The sequence below is a fragment of the Nyctereutes procyonoides genome, unplaced genomic scaffold (genome assembly GCF_905146905.1).
Source record: "Nyctereutes procyonoides isolate TBG_1078 unplaced genomic scaffold, NYPRO_anot_genome, whole genome shotgun sequence".
Lineage (NCBI taxonomy): Eukaryota > Metazoa > Chordata > Mammalia > Carnivora > Canidae > Nyctereutes > Nyctereutes procyonoides.
The window spans coordinates 1,636,760-1,652,675 of NW_026575032.1; the positions used below are offsets into that span (position 1 = coordinate 1,636,760).

Below are 15,916 nucleotides of genomic sequence, written 5' to 3' on the forward strand. Positions count from 1 at the left end.
GGTACTCTTGCCAGTGACAGACTACTTGGTCCTAGGTTTGCAAACAATTGGATAAAGAAAGTCTTGGTTTGGATTAATGGTTGAATCAAGAGTTCCATCAAAGGGTATTTTTTAAAAGTCTTGTTAGTTATATAGCAGATGACATTCTTTCTCCTAAGTCAGTCTGTTTAAAATTCCCAAATGGAATACTGGAGCATGGCGCAATGAAATGAGCAACAGGATTACCCTGAGGAATCTTTTTGGTAAGAGTGGTATTCTATCTTCAGCATCCTGGCTGAATTTTAAATTCAGCTCTTCTATTCTGCCTACCGAAAATGACCCTGGGGCTTTCAGAGACTGGTTATCCTTCTCCGATTGCATCCTCGGGTTGTTGTGTTCCCTTTCAGAGCTGTTTAACTGTGGCCATATTCCTGAAGGTGGAAAAAAAAAAAGCTGATTTTTGCTACAGATATCAAACTAGTGCCCACCGTTAGCACATGACAGGACTCAAACATGGAGAGCTTGCTGCCCTAATTCCCAAAGAAACATTTATTAATGTCTGTCTCCTTAAAATGACTGGGTCTTCTCAATGGCTTTACAAAGTAAATACGGTAGGACATTTACTTGTTGAATTATGTTAAGTCAGAAAATAGAAAAAAAAAGTTCTATTAGCAGGTAGACACGTCTACAATAGAATCTGCCTCAGTATCTTGTGTAATTGCTCTCAAACTCCAAAAAAAGGCAAAGTGAGTTTTCTCTGCTCCACCCTGCTTTCTCAGGGAAGACTGCTGTGGTGTCCCATTTAGTGTGGGTTTAAGATAAACGGAAAAAAAAAATCAAATAGTCAAGAAATTGAGCTGGGTTATAAAAACCAAATTGGCAAAAGGAAAAACAGACAGTGTCTTAAAAATCTTAGGGAGGCTGGAAAGCGAGCTGGCAGTGCTTTAATCCCCAAGGATATACCTTCCTTCCATTTCCTGGGCCATTTCCACTCCAGGCTAATCTTCGGCAATAATTGAACCGCATCGGGATGCGTCGCTCATTTTAAGTCAGAACCTTCCCTAGGCGGTCTACTCAGCCGCTGACTTCTGTTTTGTTACAAGCAAATCTGGAAGGGCCAGGCGTGCATCTGCGCCCGCAGAGCGAGGCGAGGTTAGGGCCCTCTGGAGGTCGCCCCAGAGGCCTGGGCCCAGGGCTGTGGCCGCTCTAGGGCAGCAGGGGGCGCTGCCTAACCTCGGTCCCTTACCCCGCCCAGACGGTTAGAGCCGCCCGCCACATCTGAGCCCAGCTCTCTACCTAGGTCTGTGCGTTTTTTCCTAAAAAAGACCGTACACCCCGTGGCACGCCCAAGGTATGTGACAAGAAAAACAGCACGCACCGTCCACAACTAAGCACTCGCTTTTACTCCTCTCTGTATCTCGTAGCTGCTAAGGCTGTCCCCAAGACCTGGGGATTGAGGAAAGTTGCTCTTTCTCACGCACTACTGTGCCGACCTCCACCTTCCTTTAAAAAGAAAACAGCTCCTGCCGCCTGGGAACTACAGCCAAAGTCGCCCCTGGACGGTTCCCGCGGCTGCCCGGCGCCCCCTCTCCCCTGGGGACTCGGCTGCAGTTTGCTCCCAACTGCGAACGGACCGTCGAGAAACGGGGCGGCGGGGCAAACCTGCACCCACAGCCCACAGCCCACAGCCCACAGCCCACAGCCCACAGCCCGGCCGCACACCTTCCCTTCCGGGCTCCCCACTCCCCTGCCCCGGCCCCGGAGAGTGGGGGGGGGGGGACGCCCGTTCCCAGGCGGGGCAGCGGGGCACGAGGGCGCCCCCAGTTTGAGCGCGCGCCTGGGTCCACGCGCAGCCCCGCATTCCTGGACTTCCTCGGGGGAGCTCGGGGTTCCCCCGCCGAGGGGTCCCAGCCCGGGGGGCAGCAGCGCGCGGCCGGGCACGACGGGTCCGCTCGCCGCGGGGCGAGCCCGGTCCGGGGCTGTGGCGTGCGCGCGCGGGGCTGCTGCGTGCGCTGCCGCCGGGACGGAGCCCGGCCACGCCCTCGGAGGCCGCCGGGTCCCTCCGCACAGCGGAGCCCGGCGGAGCCCAGCGGAGCCCGGCACGAGCTCCCGCCCGAGCCCCGCGTCCCCGAGCCGCCCGAGCGGAACCGCCAGGCCCTGCGCCGCGGCGTCCGCGGCCCGTCGCGGGGCGGCCGGGAGCGCGCCATCGTGGCCCCCGCCCCGCACCGCCCTCCCGGGTACTCACGGGGCCAGCCCGGGCGAGAAGGGCGGCGGGCGGTAGCCGTGCGGTTCCCGCTGCGAGGGCGCCGAGCGCGGCCCCAGCCCCCCGTTGACGCCCCTCCAGCCCCGCCGGCGGCGCTGCGGCTCCGAGCCTCGGTCCTCGCCTTCCTCCTCCTCCTCTTCCTCCTCCTCCTCCTCCTCCTCCTCCTCCTCCGGCGCGGGGAAGGTCACCCTCGCCTGCTCCTTGCACTTCCTGCCCTTGGTGGACATCGCGCCCGCCGCGGTCCGAGCGCGGGGATGCCGCCCGCCCGCCGCCGCCGCCGCCGCAGCCCGCGGCGCCCCTTCCCCGCCGCCCGCCGCTCCGGCAGCCCCGGGCGGCCCCGGGCGGGAAGGCAGGCGGAGAGGGCGGCGCGGCCCGACGCCCGACAGCTGGAGGCGCGAACCCGAGCCGAGCCGCCGCCGCCGCCGCCGCCGCCGCCGCCGCCCACCATGAAACCGTGGGAGCTGCGGCCGCGGCTGTGGCTGCGAGGAGGGCGCCGGGCCGAGGCCGAGGGGGGCGCTGCTGCGGGGAGACGCTCTCCCGGCGGCGGCGGCGGCGGCGGCGGCGGCGGCGGCGGCTGCGGAGCCTCCTCGGGGCCCGGCTCCCGCCTCCGACAGCAGCTCCTGCGAGGACACTACCCCCGCTCGGGGGGAAGGACGGCGGGGGGGGGGGCGGGGGGGCGGGGGGGGAAGGGACACGGGCCGTCCTCGTCAGACCCGCGTGCGGGAGAGGAAGCCAGAGCCGCAGGTGGGGAGTGAGCAGCCTGCTCCGCGGCCCCCCATTTCTCTGCGCGAGGACCTAGGGCCCTTTTCCACTTACACATGCAAGTTTCTTAAGGAAGGGAAAAGGCAAAACTGGTCCGGCCTCTTCATTTTTGTGCAGTCGTATTGACCCAATTGGACTCCACGTTTGTTTGCCACAAGCCTCCTTTGTCCCTGGGGCTACTTCTAAGACTTAGCTGAACCTACAGAGCTTTACGTGCATTTCCTGGAGTGCTTTGGACCCCACAACGGGGGTGTCTGAACGTGCGTGCTGCTTCAGGTTGGGTTATTTATTTATTAATAAATCTCAAAACCATCTGACAAGATTTATGTACAGTTCCAAGAAATATTTTCCAGCAAAATGTAAAGTCTCCTCTTTAACGCTTCAGTAATAATTAATAAAACGAAAGCAATTCATTTTAAAAGTCCAAAGCTGCATTTCTTCTGGGAGAAAAGACTCGTGGAACTTTAGCCAAAAGGACTCTTAAAAGGATCGAAGAATTTCTCCCTCCGTTTTAGAAAGGAGAAACTGGGGCCTAGAAACACTAAACTAGTCGCGGGAGGCAGCTGGTGAGAAAACTCAGATCAGACCGAGGTGAGTGTATTTTCCGAGGCTTTCTATCGCCTCAAATATGCAGGTTTCAATCAAGTCCAACTTGGAAGCGTCACAGAAATACCAGACATGCTATGGTCAGGTAAAATAAGATACTCATTTTTTTAAACTGCATCCAATTATACTGTTTTTTTACCCCCCCCCAAGAGCACTTCTTCCCAAAATTAAATAAAACACAAGTAAGGAAATGTAGCTATTTTGAATGTAATTCTTTAAAAAGTAATTAAAATACTGAGTTTTATTAAGTTGATAACAAATCTGCATGTTTAAGGAAACAATGATATTTATTTGTACATCTGACACAGAAAATCAAGTAAATGCTGTCCAGTGTTTTACAGTTGGAAGCATCTTTTCTGTATTAGCACATGCAGAAGTAGAGTGTTAAAATCTTCACAGTATAAGTTTCTAGACCCCTTCAATTCCACCCCTGAAATATCTCTAAAGCAAGACTTGCTCTCTGCACCCCAATACTGCTGCCTCGCTTCAGGCTCCCATCAACGTCCCTGCTCTCTGTTTTTATGCATCCTACCTCCCTCTCCCCGTACCATTTTATTTTCCACGCTATCAGACAGACCCTGCTCAGAGCAAGTCTGATCGTGACTTTTCTCTATAAAAATCCCTGGTGGCTTTCCACTGCTTTCAGGTTAAGATCCAAATTTGGCATGCCCAGCCCTTAGTGGTCTGACCCTATTTCTTCACACTCTCTCCTCCCATCCTCCCTCATACACATCCTGACTCCAATTACCCTGAACTTCTCACTCATCACCTGACATTCTAGACACTTTCCCACTTCCCTGACTTTGTCTCTGGTATTCCTGTCACTGAAATGTCCCTCTTCCCTTGTCTACCTGGCACACTTACACTTTTTCCTAAAGACTTAGATTTATTTATTTATTTTTAAGACTTAGATTTAGATGTGGTTTCCAATCTAATACCCTTGCTGAATCTCAGTAAAGTCCTCAGAGTCCTTGATCCATACCTATGGCACCCTGTGCATAATGTAATCTTACCACTGGTCACATTATATTGAAATTGACTCTTTCTGTGCCTGTTTCCTCTTTAGACTGAATTCCTTGGGATGGTTTGAGGTCTTATTTACTTTGAGCCACTTAGGGGCTTGTCTTTTTGACTTTGCCACCTTAGCTCAGTACACAATGTGTTGGAGCAGCTCAAAAAATGTTTGTTGAATTAATTTTTGAAGTCTACAGCTTATTTATTTATGTATTTATTTATTTATTATTTCCTACAGCTTCTTTATAATTTTGTTAACAAGCTCATGAACTGCTCTCATTAGGCTCTGGATAGAAGCACTTTGGGAATGCTGGAGTCACCAGGGTTTACTCTTCCATACTATATTAGTTTTGCTAGGGCTGCCATAACAAAGTATCACAGACTGGATGAAAAACAGAAATTTATCTTCTGACAATTCTGAGATCTAGAAGTCTGAGATCAAGATGTTGGCAGATTGTAGACGATTGCCTTCTCCTGGGTCTTCACGTGGTCTTCCTTCTGTGTCTGTGTCCTAATCTCTTATAAGGATATCAGTCATTTGGGTTAGGGCCCACTCTAATGACCTCATTTTTAACTTAATTACCTCTTTAAAGACTCTAACTTTGAATAGACATCCTGAAGTATTGAAGAGTATGACTTCAACACATAAATTTGTTAGGGGAAGGGGTGGCACAGTTCAACTCATAACACAAATTAACTCTCCTGGTCTGAGGGAACTGCTCTTCCCAGGTCGGCTAACATTTTTATTAAGAAGTATGCCCCTGAGATTGATGACAACCTAGAGGAGAGGAAATCAGAAAGAAAGTAGCTTCTTGAAGAGAGAAGAAATATGGCCTTCCCTGGCAGAAGCCAGCTTGATCTTATTTCCTTCTTTTGTGAAAGAAGATCTATCATTTCATACATGTTGTTAGCTGTGTATTCATGAAAAGAGTGTTTGCCTAACACACATTCAAAATCCATTACTCCTTTGGGAGAAAAACCATTATTCAATATTCAGAAAATCCAACTGCTGAGGAAGATTATTTTCAAGAAGAGATGACCACTGAGAAATAAGAAAAGCATAACTTGTATGATAAGTCCAAATAAAATAAAAGTGATTTTTTAAACCTGATAGCAGATGATAGTCTCCAGATTTCCTCCTAAATCTCTAAGAAAATTCTGTGTCTTCTTGAAAATCTATTTTACATACTGTGGAAAGTTCCTTGTTCTCCTTCTCTGCTTCTTTCTCTCCCTCTCCTTCTCTCTCCCTTTCTCCAGGGCTGTCTGTAACATACCTAATAACGAGACACTACTGAGCAGCAATTCTTGCACCCCAGGGTGAAGGTTAGCAATTTTCTCAAGGGAGCAAAAGCATGGGAACAGGAATAATGTTCCAAATAGTGCACATGCTTTTTTCCTCCTTAAGAGTAGAAGTTCTCTTATAAATGAATTTTGCTTTGCTTTTTTAAAAAATAGATTTTATTTTTTAGAGCAGGTTTAGGTTTGCAGAACAATTGCTTAGAAGGTACAGAGATTTCCCATATACCCTCTGCATATATGAATATATGCATAGCCTCCCCCATTATAGATATTCATACCAAAGCAGCACATTTGTTAAAATTGATGAAGCTACATTGACACATCATTATCACCCAGGGTCTATAGTTTTCATTAGAGTTCACTTTTGGAGTTGTACATTCTGTGAGTTTGGATAACTTTAAAATGACATGTATCCACCTTATGGAATAGTTTCACTGCCCTAAAAATTTACTGTGCTTTGCCTGTTCATCTCTCCTCCCTCCTGACTCTTGGCAACCATGGATCTTTTTATTGTCTCTATAGTTTTGACTTTTCCAGAATTTCATAGAATTGGAATCGTACAGTATGTAGCCTCTTCAAGATTGCCTTCTTTCACTTAGTAAGATGCATTTTGGTTTCCTTCCTGTCCTTTAATAGCTTGAGAGCTCATTTCTTTTTAGCACTGAATAATATTCCATTGTCTGGATGTACCACAGTTTCTTTGTCTACTCACCTACTAAAGGAACTCTTGGTTGTTTCTAAGTTTGGGCAACTATAAATAAAGCTGTAATAAACATCCATGGCCAGGTTTTTGTGTGGACATACATTTTCAACTCCTTTGGTAGATACCAAGGAGCATGATTGCTGGATCATATGATCAAAGTATGTTTACTTTTCCAAGAAAGGTCTAAACGCTGTCTTCTAAAATGCCTCTATTATTTTGCATCCCCACCTGCATGAATGAGAATTCCTATTACTCCACATCCTCCCCAGCATTTAATGTTGTCGGTGTGCTGGATTTTGGCCATTCCAAAGGCATTTCACTGTTTCAGTTTGCATCTGCCTAATGACGTATGGTGTTGAGCACCTTTTCATATGCTTCCTTGCCATCTGTATATCTTCTTTGGTGAGGTGTCTGTTAAGATCTTTGGCCTATTTTTAATCTGTTTGTTTTCTTATTGTTGAGTTTTAAGACTTTTTGTATTTTGAATAATACTCCTTAATAGGAAGTGTTTTTTGTAAATATTTTCTCCCAGTCTATGTCTTGTCTTCTCATTCTTTTGATTCTTTGCTTTTTAAAGTAACCTTAAGTCATTAACTTTCTTAGCAGCATAAACTAGTTAGGTGGGAACTGCTGCTAAGATAATTGAACCTAAAAAACGAAGATCCCTGAACTTACAGTGTGGCAGTTAATACTTCAATGCCTTTTGCACCGAATTTACAGTGTCCTATTAACCATAGGTCACTAATGCTCACAGATCTCTTCTAACCCCAAGAAGTTTCTGGGACTTTTCTACCTTAAAATACTCACTTGAGAATGTCTGCATGAGTCACAAGTTTGGAAGTAAAAATGTACTTTATCACAGAAATAAGTTGTAAGTGATGGTTATATTCCCTGGGCAGCTCACAAATGACTAGTTAGCTTAAACTTCCTTCATCATCAGTACATCCCGCTACACTGAGCCAGAGGCCTGGAATCAAACCCCACCTTGGCTGCTTCCCAAGTCTGTGATACTGGGGTATAGAGATGTATAATCTGTAAGATATAAACATAGTACCTATTTCCTAGGGCTGTTATAAACATGCTCACTGTTAATTGTCCTTAAAACTTTGCCTGGCACATAATAGGTGCTATGTAAGAATTAGCTATTATTAATTCACTATCGTGGACTAAAGAACTACTGATGGAAATATGAAGTCTGTGTCCTAAAGCAAGGACCTACCTTGTCTGATTTAGATGCATTTACTAAATTGTATAACTGTTGACTTACTTGTCTGTCTCCTACACGGGACTATAATGTCTTATTTGACCTTTTCACACCAGTATGATGTTAAAACTGGAAGCACAGCAACTGTTCAATAAATGGTAACTAGTAATAGTAGCAGTGGCAGTTGCAACAGCAGACATTCAATAAATATTTATGGAATGAAGGTCCACAAGTGAGGAAAAGAAGGAAGAGAATGTTCTTCCTCTGTTTTGGGCACAGTGCCAACCTCAAGTAAAATCAGAAGGGGTGCAATTTTTCTTTGGCATCTCCGGAGTCCTTCCCTCTGTCCACGTTCAATTTCACATGTTTTCCCACCATATAGTGTCCAGCTTCCCTGCACTATGGACTCTGTGACTTCATATTGTTTTTATCCTCCCACAATGTTATTTCTCTGGCCTGCTATACCCCAAAACTGCTCCAAAATTCACAATTGCCCTTTTTTTTTTATCTCCTACCAGTCAAAATTGTTATTCTTTGGAGCAACCAATCCTAGCTAGGTTTTTTTTTTTTTTTAAGATTTTATTTATTTATTCATGAGAGACAGAGAGAGAGAGGCAGAGACACAGGCAGAGGGAGAGGCAGGCTCCCTTTAGGGAGCCGGATGTGGGACTCAATCCCGGGACTTCAGGATCACATCCTGAGCTAAAGGCAGAGGCTCAACTGCTGAGCCATCCTCAACCGCTGAGCCACCCAGGCATCCCTCCCAGCTAGCTTTTGAAGGACAAGTGTCTTACACAAATTCACGCTCATGTATGTAAAAACCCGAGTCAGGACGCCTGGGTGGCTCAGCAGTTGAGGTTTAGCGCCGCCTTCAGCCCAGGGCGGGATCCTGGAGACCCAGGATGGAGTCTCACATCAGACTCCCTGCATGGAGCCTGCTTCTCCTTCTGCCTGTGTCTCTCATAAATAAATAAAATCTTTAAAAAAAAAAAAAGGTTAAAAAAAAACCCGAGTCCTTAATGCTCCAAGAGATTTACATTTTTCAAAACCGCAGTGATTATCCATTTAGTTGTGTTTGAAGTTTTGAAGTGAAATGAAAGAAAGATGCTTTGGGGGAGGATGGGGGGGATGGTTGAGAGCTGCCAAATAGCAAGCCTGCTCTGGGATAACCTTCCTACAGAGTTTTTGACTTCCATCTTTCATCTTCCCACTACTAAAATTATAATACCCAGCCGATTTACATTTGCCCCCATCCCTCTCCTCATCAGCATGTGCCTGTAGTATTGTCAAGAAAGACTCAATTGAAAAAAAAAAAAAAAAGGAAAATGGGCCAAGGGGCAGAGCTAGGGACTCTATGTATGGTCTCAAGCTTGAGAAAATAGGGACAGAAATTTATTATTGTTCAATGCTCCATGAGTGCCTCACATGTCTATACATCTTGTAAGCAGAGGCAATAGGTGCTTTTGTTCTGGAATATCTTTTCAAGCATGTTTGTATTGAAAACAGCCTTGGAAGACAGAGATAGGATCCTTCTATGGAGCAAAGAACAATTCTGTTTCCTGTCCAGTATAACAAAGAGAATGTTCCCTCTGGGGCAGATACAGTTACCTAAGCTTGGGGTTCCTCTCTTATAATGCACCCCACTACCTGTACAGAGATCATCTAGTGCTCTTCATGTCACTCTGTGGGAATTGGGACTCAGGGAACTAGCACAAATGCTGACACTCTGACTCCTGTTATTGCTATCCTTTGTCTCGGGTCCGGGAGTTTTGTGCCTTCTACCACCATCCATGAAACTGTGTCAACTGGCTAGCTCGCAAACAGTGTAAAATCTCAGATGTTTCAGAATTCTTGACAATTGTTACATCTACAGATGAAAAATTCACAACTGCCCCCCCCCCCAGCAGAGATCGCCAAGAGTAAATTACGTTCTTTTTTTTTTCTTTTCAATAGAAATATAGTTGACACACTATGTTACATTAGTTTCAGGTGCACAACATAGTGATTCAGCAAGTCTATATGTTGTGTTATGCTCACCACAATCCAAGAGTAAATTAGGTTCTTCAAGGGATGGTAATAACTTTTCTATGGGACTAAATGCATTATTAATTGATTTTTCAATGCCCATTCTTTTACATTTTTGCTAATATGATTTTTATGTGAATCTAGTACCAGAGAAAAATCAATGCTCTCTACTTAATAAGATATAGACTTCAAATATGTTTATGGCTTTGTATTGACAATCTGAGGAGTGGTTTGATGCCAGCACTATCCCTCAAGGCTCTGAGTGCTACTGTGTTTAGAATCTGGGAAAAATGGGGGTACATGCTTACCTTTCATTTCATCCATCTCTGTGTATACATACAGAAATAAAATCTGTGTAACTTCTATTTTTGGCAAGGATAAGAACATCTCTGCTCCATCCTAATCCCTATGATCCTTGCCCACCTCCTTCTAAAACCTATTTAGAGACATGTTCCTCAAAGTTATATTTGTCCTTCCTTGAGGGAAGAAAGACATACTGATCACTTACAAATGGAAAACTGAAAGAAATGTGCCTTGTAAGTCACCTGTCAGAAAGGGAGTTTGAAAAAATAGAGAAATTCAGTCTTTCCAGTCATAGTATTTTTTACCTTTAGTGAAATGAGCTAATTCATTTCTTACTTATATTATTCCTATGCAGGGTGAATTCTTAGGACAAATTAAAAATATGCACTAAAGTGTAATTCTCTTTCCTTTTCCCACTCACATAACCCTTCTATGTCAAATTTATTCTATGATACACAGACATCTCATAGAGGTTGCAAATGCAATCCCATCCTAAGGTCTGCATTATTCAGTAATAGACTTAGGATAAGGCTGTTAGTATCCATATTATCAGTTTACTGTCCTTTGTTGTATTTGAAAGCACAAGGATCTACTACTCATCACCAATAGATGAAAGGAGACCTGATTTGCTGACACTTCAAATCTGAGCAGGTGTGGATTTAAGAAGGGGAAAGTGAGCCCTGCTTAGACACTTTGAATATATAAAGGACAATGTTTCGCCACTGCTGTGAGCCATGCCCTTCCCACCCCCCAGCTTCGTATCCCTAATCTTCCAATGTAATTCCTCTATCCTGTGACTCTTAAGCTTAGGCAAAAGTGTTAAGGGAAAATAAAAGGAAAGAGAAATAGGAGAGAAGGCAAAGTTTTCTGCTTCTCCATATATTCATCTGGAATAAATTATCTTGAAAATGAAATTCACATACATGAGGATGCTCAGTGTTCTCATTTTAATGAAAATTTTGATTAAAAATTAAAATTACAAGATATTCACACAAATATAAAGCATTAGTACTTTTTTTTATAAATTAATTTTTATTGGTGTTCAATTTACCAACATACAGAATAACACCCAGTGCTCATCCCGTCAAGTGTCCCCCTCCGTGCCCGTCACCCATTCACCCCCACCCCCCGCCCTCCTCCCCTTCCACCACCCCTAGTTCATTTCCCAGAGTTAGAAGTCTTTATGTTCTGTGTCCCTTTCTGATATCTCCCACACATTTCTTCTCCCTTCCCTTATATTCCCCTTCACTATTATTCATATTCCCCAAATGAGTGAGAACATACACTGTTTGTCCTTCTCCGATTGACTTACTTCACTCAGCATAATACCCTCCAGTTCCATCCACGTTGAAGCAAATGGTGGGTATTTGTCGTTTCTAATGGCTGAGTAATATTCCATTGGCATTAGTACTTTTGATATGGCATTATAATCATTACATCTTTAAGGATTTTAGGGATAAAGCAAAGGGGGGGATTACATTGGCTAGAAAATTGTGAACCATATGGATTTGAAACATATCTTAAAGGACATCTGGTATGATCACCTTGTAATGCTTGAATCCTTCTGCATTGTCCTGGCTAAATGTTCATACATACCCATTGATATCTTTATCACATAAATGTTTTTTTTAAATGTGATTCACCTACCTCTACAGATTGTTTTGTAATACAATAAATCCTTTCTTAGAAGAGACTGTAGAGGCAGGGGGAAAAATTAATGATGTGGATTGCATCTTTTTTTTTTTCTTTTTAAGTAAGCTCCATGCCCAACATGGAGCCCAATGTGGAACTTGAGCTCACAACTCTGAGATCAAGATCTGAGCTGAGATCAAGAATTGGATCCCTAACTGGCTGAGCCACCTAGGCACCCCTGATGTGGCTTACATCTTAATCAATGAGTCATATTTAAGTCTATAAGTAAGTGCCCTTGTAAAGAATATTGTTATATTTCTTAGTGAGAAGTATTCAAAGGAGGACAATAAGTGATATCTATGAGGGTTCCTGGGAAGCTTTGATGTCCAATGCCACATATTTACAAGGACTGGAAAAGTCCAACTGGATATATACAAGTCAAATTCAGTAAACAGTTGAGTCTTCATTGAAAGTTTGTGCTTTTTAAATTCAAGCCTTGGATATAATCCAGTCAGAACTTCTGTTATCATTATGAGTTGGAAATGGGAATGGAGAGCAATTAATAAGGATTTGCATTCTTGTTATTCCAAAACAAAACAAGTTATAGACTTTTGCATATAATAGATTTATGCTTCACTACAAAGCAGAACTGTCTAAAATATAATATGAAAGTGGAAGCTTTAAGTCTTGGCATAAATGTGATTTATGCTGGAAAGGGAGCTTTGTCCAGGGGACTTTTTTAGCATCCTGTGAGGGTGATGCTTGCTGCAAAGCCCAGGCTAGTATCTGTATCAAACACTTCTGTACATAAAAGTATCTCTCATAAAAGTTTTACATTAGTATTGGCTATTGAACAACCAAAAGGAACTATTTCTTTAGAATGTTTTATTTGTTGTATGAGAATTTTTTCCCCTACTCAACTGTTTAGCTAGCAGCTTAAAATGCTGAAATCCCAAAAGGAGAAAGAAGCTTCTCACACATCAGAAAAGCATGGCAGGCTCCCAAACCATAAATGGCTTCAATTTTCATGTAAAATCAGCTTAGCGAATCACAGGTGGATTTTTACCAAAAATGCATTGAGGGATCTATGCCACCAATAATACTTATTTTTAAATATTCAGCTTATCCATGCTTAGAAATATTGTGTGTACCATAGCCAAATATATTAAAATATCAACAAAGACACCTTGATAGATAATTTGGCAAAAGCCCAATATCCACAAATGAATTGATTTCAGGAGGAAAAATAAAGGCTCATAATGAGGATGAGAGGGCATTAAGGATTTATACCTATTAGAACTGTTAAGGGGAAAAAAACTTTAATTACAATGACTTTTAGTGAGAATATATGAGAAGATCTTATTCAGGTGAAGATACTTTTATATAAAATGCAAAATGCAAAATTGAGTACAAAATTAGAAAAAAAAATCACGAATGCCTAAGGCAGCTAAAACTCCCATGATATTAATGTAGCCATGAGTGAAGTGATCTTAAATACAGAAAATACAAGATTGGTGTATTATATGAGATGGTCATGATCAAAATCCCAAGATCTCAAATCACCACCAGCAGCAGCTATTTTTTCTGTCATTTCCCTTTATTTAGTATGGACTAAGCATCTGTAGGATGATGTGCTAGAAACCTGTTAAAACTCAAATACATAGATCAGTGAGATATCTACCACTTAAAACCCTTCAAAGTCTTCTCACTGCTGCCAGATAATGTCCTTTACTTAACACATGAGACCTCTGGTGATATGGCCCTTGCCTATATCCTTCCAACCTTATCTCCTACTACCTTTCCATTGAGACTTTGTATATATGTCACTCTGCCTGGAACACATTCATTAAAAACAGTTATAGAGTACCAACTATACATCCTTTCCTAAACATCTTCCTGGCAAACTCTTCATCCTTTAAGACTCAAAAATCTCTGGGTGCCTAGGTGGCTTAGTCAGTTAATTGTCTGCTTTTGGCTCAGGTCCTGATCCCAGGGTCCTGGAATTGAGTCTCACATCAGAATCCCTGCTCAACAGGGAGTCTGCTTCTCCCTCTGCCCCTCCCTCCTGCTTGTGCTGTCTCTCATGCTCTCTCTCAAATAAATAAAATCCTTAAAAAAAAAAAAAAAAGAAAGAAAAAGACTCAAAAATCTCCCCCTTGAAGTTTCCTTCCTTGAGGCAAGTTGATCACTATACTTTTACCCTTTTAAATAATGCCACCACTGTACCATGTATAACCCTGGTGCAGACTGGCATTGTATAGCAATTTTTTTTAAGTGAGTGAAAAAAAAGAAAAAAACCTAACATGCTATACAGGTGAACATATTTCAGTTGTTAAAAGTTTATGAAAACTTGAAGTAGTCAAAGTAAGAACTAACAATTATTTTCACTTTCTACCTCCATCAATCCTGTTCTCCTCAAAAGTAACTTCAGTTAAGAGTTTGGGGCATATTGTTTCAGGATTTTTTCTTTATATTTATATAACTAATAGGCAGTTTAATGTATTTAAAAGCACAGATTCTGGAGTCAGGGTGTTTGGGCCAAAATTCAAGCTCTAGTCCTTAATATTTTGGGAGTTTGGGGCAAATTCCTTATCTTTGCTGGGTCTCAGTTTCCTTATCCATAAAATAGCAATAATAGTAGTAGTACATAACTGATTAAGGAAGTTAATCCATAAAACACCTACAACAGTACCCTCCACATAGTAAATTCTTTGAAGTAGTTGCTACATTTGCAATCCAATAGAGGTTTCTATGTTGCTTTCTAAAAGATACAAATGAAATTACAGTGTAGTTACTATTCTGTAATTTTTAATTTTTGTTTAACAACCTATCTACCCTATTTTATAATATGGATATACTATATTTAACCATTCATCATTTAATTTGTTTCTAAATTGATTATCACATGAGAGCATGTGAGGAAAATTCCTAAAATTTTTGAGTCAAAATATATAAACACTTTCTGTTTCTTTAGATACTAAGAAATTACCCTATAAGGAGAATGTAGTTGTTTCAATTCCCATCAGCAGTCCTGAGCAGCAGTGAATCTAGCATTAAATAAGATATGTCTCCCTGGTCATGCACCCTCATCAACAGCTGTCAAGAAGCCTCTGAGAGAGCTCTTCTTTGCCTCCTTCTTATCTGTAACTGCTGAGGACATGAAGGAGCTCTGAATATTCTGGGCATCTTCTTTCTATGACCCATAGCAGTTACAGCCTACCGAGAACTACATTGTCTGCCTTGAGTCTACTGGGACTGTCTTCATTATGTCTTTTAGCTACACGTTTATGTCACTCACCATGAGAAACTCTAGACTCCAGGGAACCCTCCTTTCCCATCACCTTTGCACATTTCTACTTCTGATCACACCTCCCACACATCATTCATCAAACTCCTGAACGTCTTGCATTGTGCCTTCTGGAACTCATGAACCATGGTCAGCAAAATCTGCTACATCTTCAACCTCTTTTCTGAGAGTTTCCTTCACCTTCTTGCTTTAAAGAGAACCTGGCTGTCTTCTGGGGATGCTTCTTCCCCTACAGTCTTCTCAAGTCAGGGCTCTTTCTTCTACTACACGCTTTGTATTTATAGACGTAGAATCAGGGTGGCTAAAATCAGGGCAGCTGTGTTTGCTCCTTCTTTTTTTTCCTGCTTAGACCATTCTCTCCCCTGACCCCCAGCTTGAATCTAATGTCATCAAATGATATTTACAGCTAACTCTTATGGATGGGATCACTCCTAATTTCCCTATGATTTTAGCTCCTGACTCACTGTTACTCTCTCCAGCACTTTTCCTATATTAATCCTGAAGATTCAATATATGCAGATGGTATCTCCAACACCCTAGCCTCTCAAGTTTCTTGAACTCCTTTCCTCTATCTTGTCCTGCACTCAACCTCAGTCATGAACTCCATGATCACACCCTAGAAATTGTCATAACCAGTCCCTAAAATATATATATATATAAATATCAGTGAGTTACTAATATATATATAAGTAACTCACTGAGATAAGATAAATGATGTAGAAAACAAATGCTAAGCCTTTCGTTTGCTCTATTTTAAATAATTTAAGGGTTTGATTATCTGTAATCATTTTATTTTTAAAAAAGAAATTAATCTCTTTA

The 15,916-nt window shown here is 42.7% G+C and overlaps 1 protein-coding gene across 2 annotated transcripts in view; it reads right to left on the bottom strand.

Moving 5' to 3' along the window:
• TRPC3 (transient receptor potential cation channel subfamily C member 3) overlaps positions 1-2,469 on the bottom strand; it is a 64,707-nt gene extending 62,238 nt beyond the window's left edge. For both annotated transcript variants that reach the window (XM_055317023.1, XM_055317022.1), the window contains exon 1: positions 2,225-2,469. In XM_055317023.1, coding sequence (XP_055172998.1) covers positions 2,225-2,469 — 245 coding nt within the window. The remainder of the gene's footprint in view (positions 1-2,224) is intronic.
• Between the last annotated feature and the right edge of the window lie 13,447 nt (positions 2,470-15,916).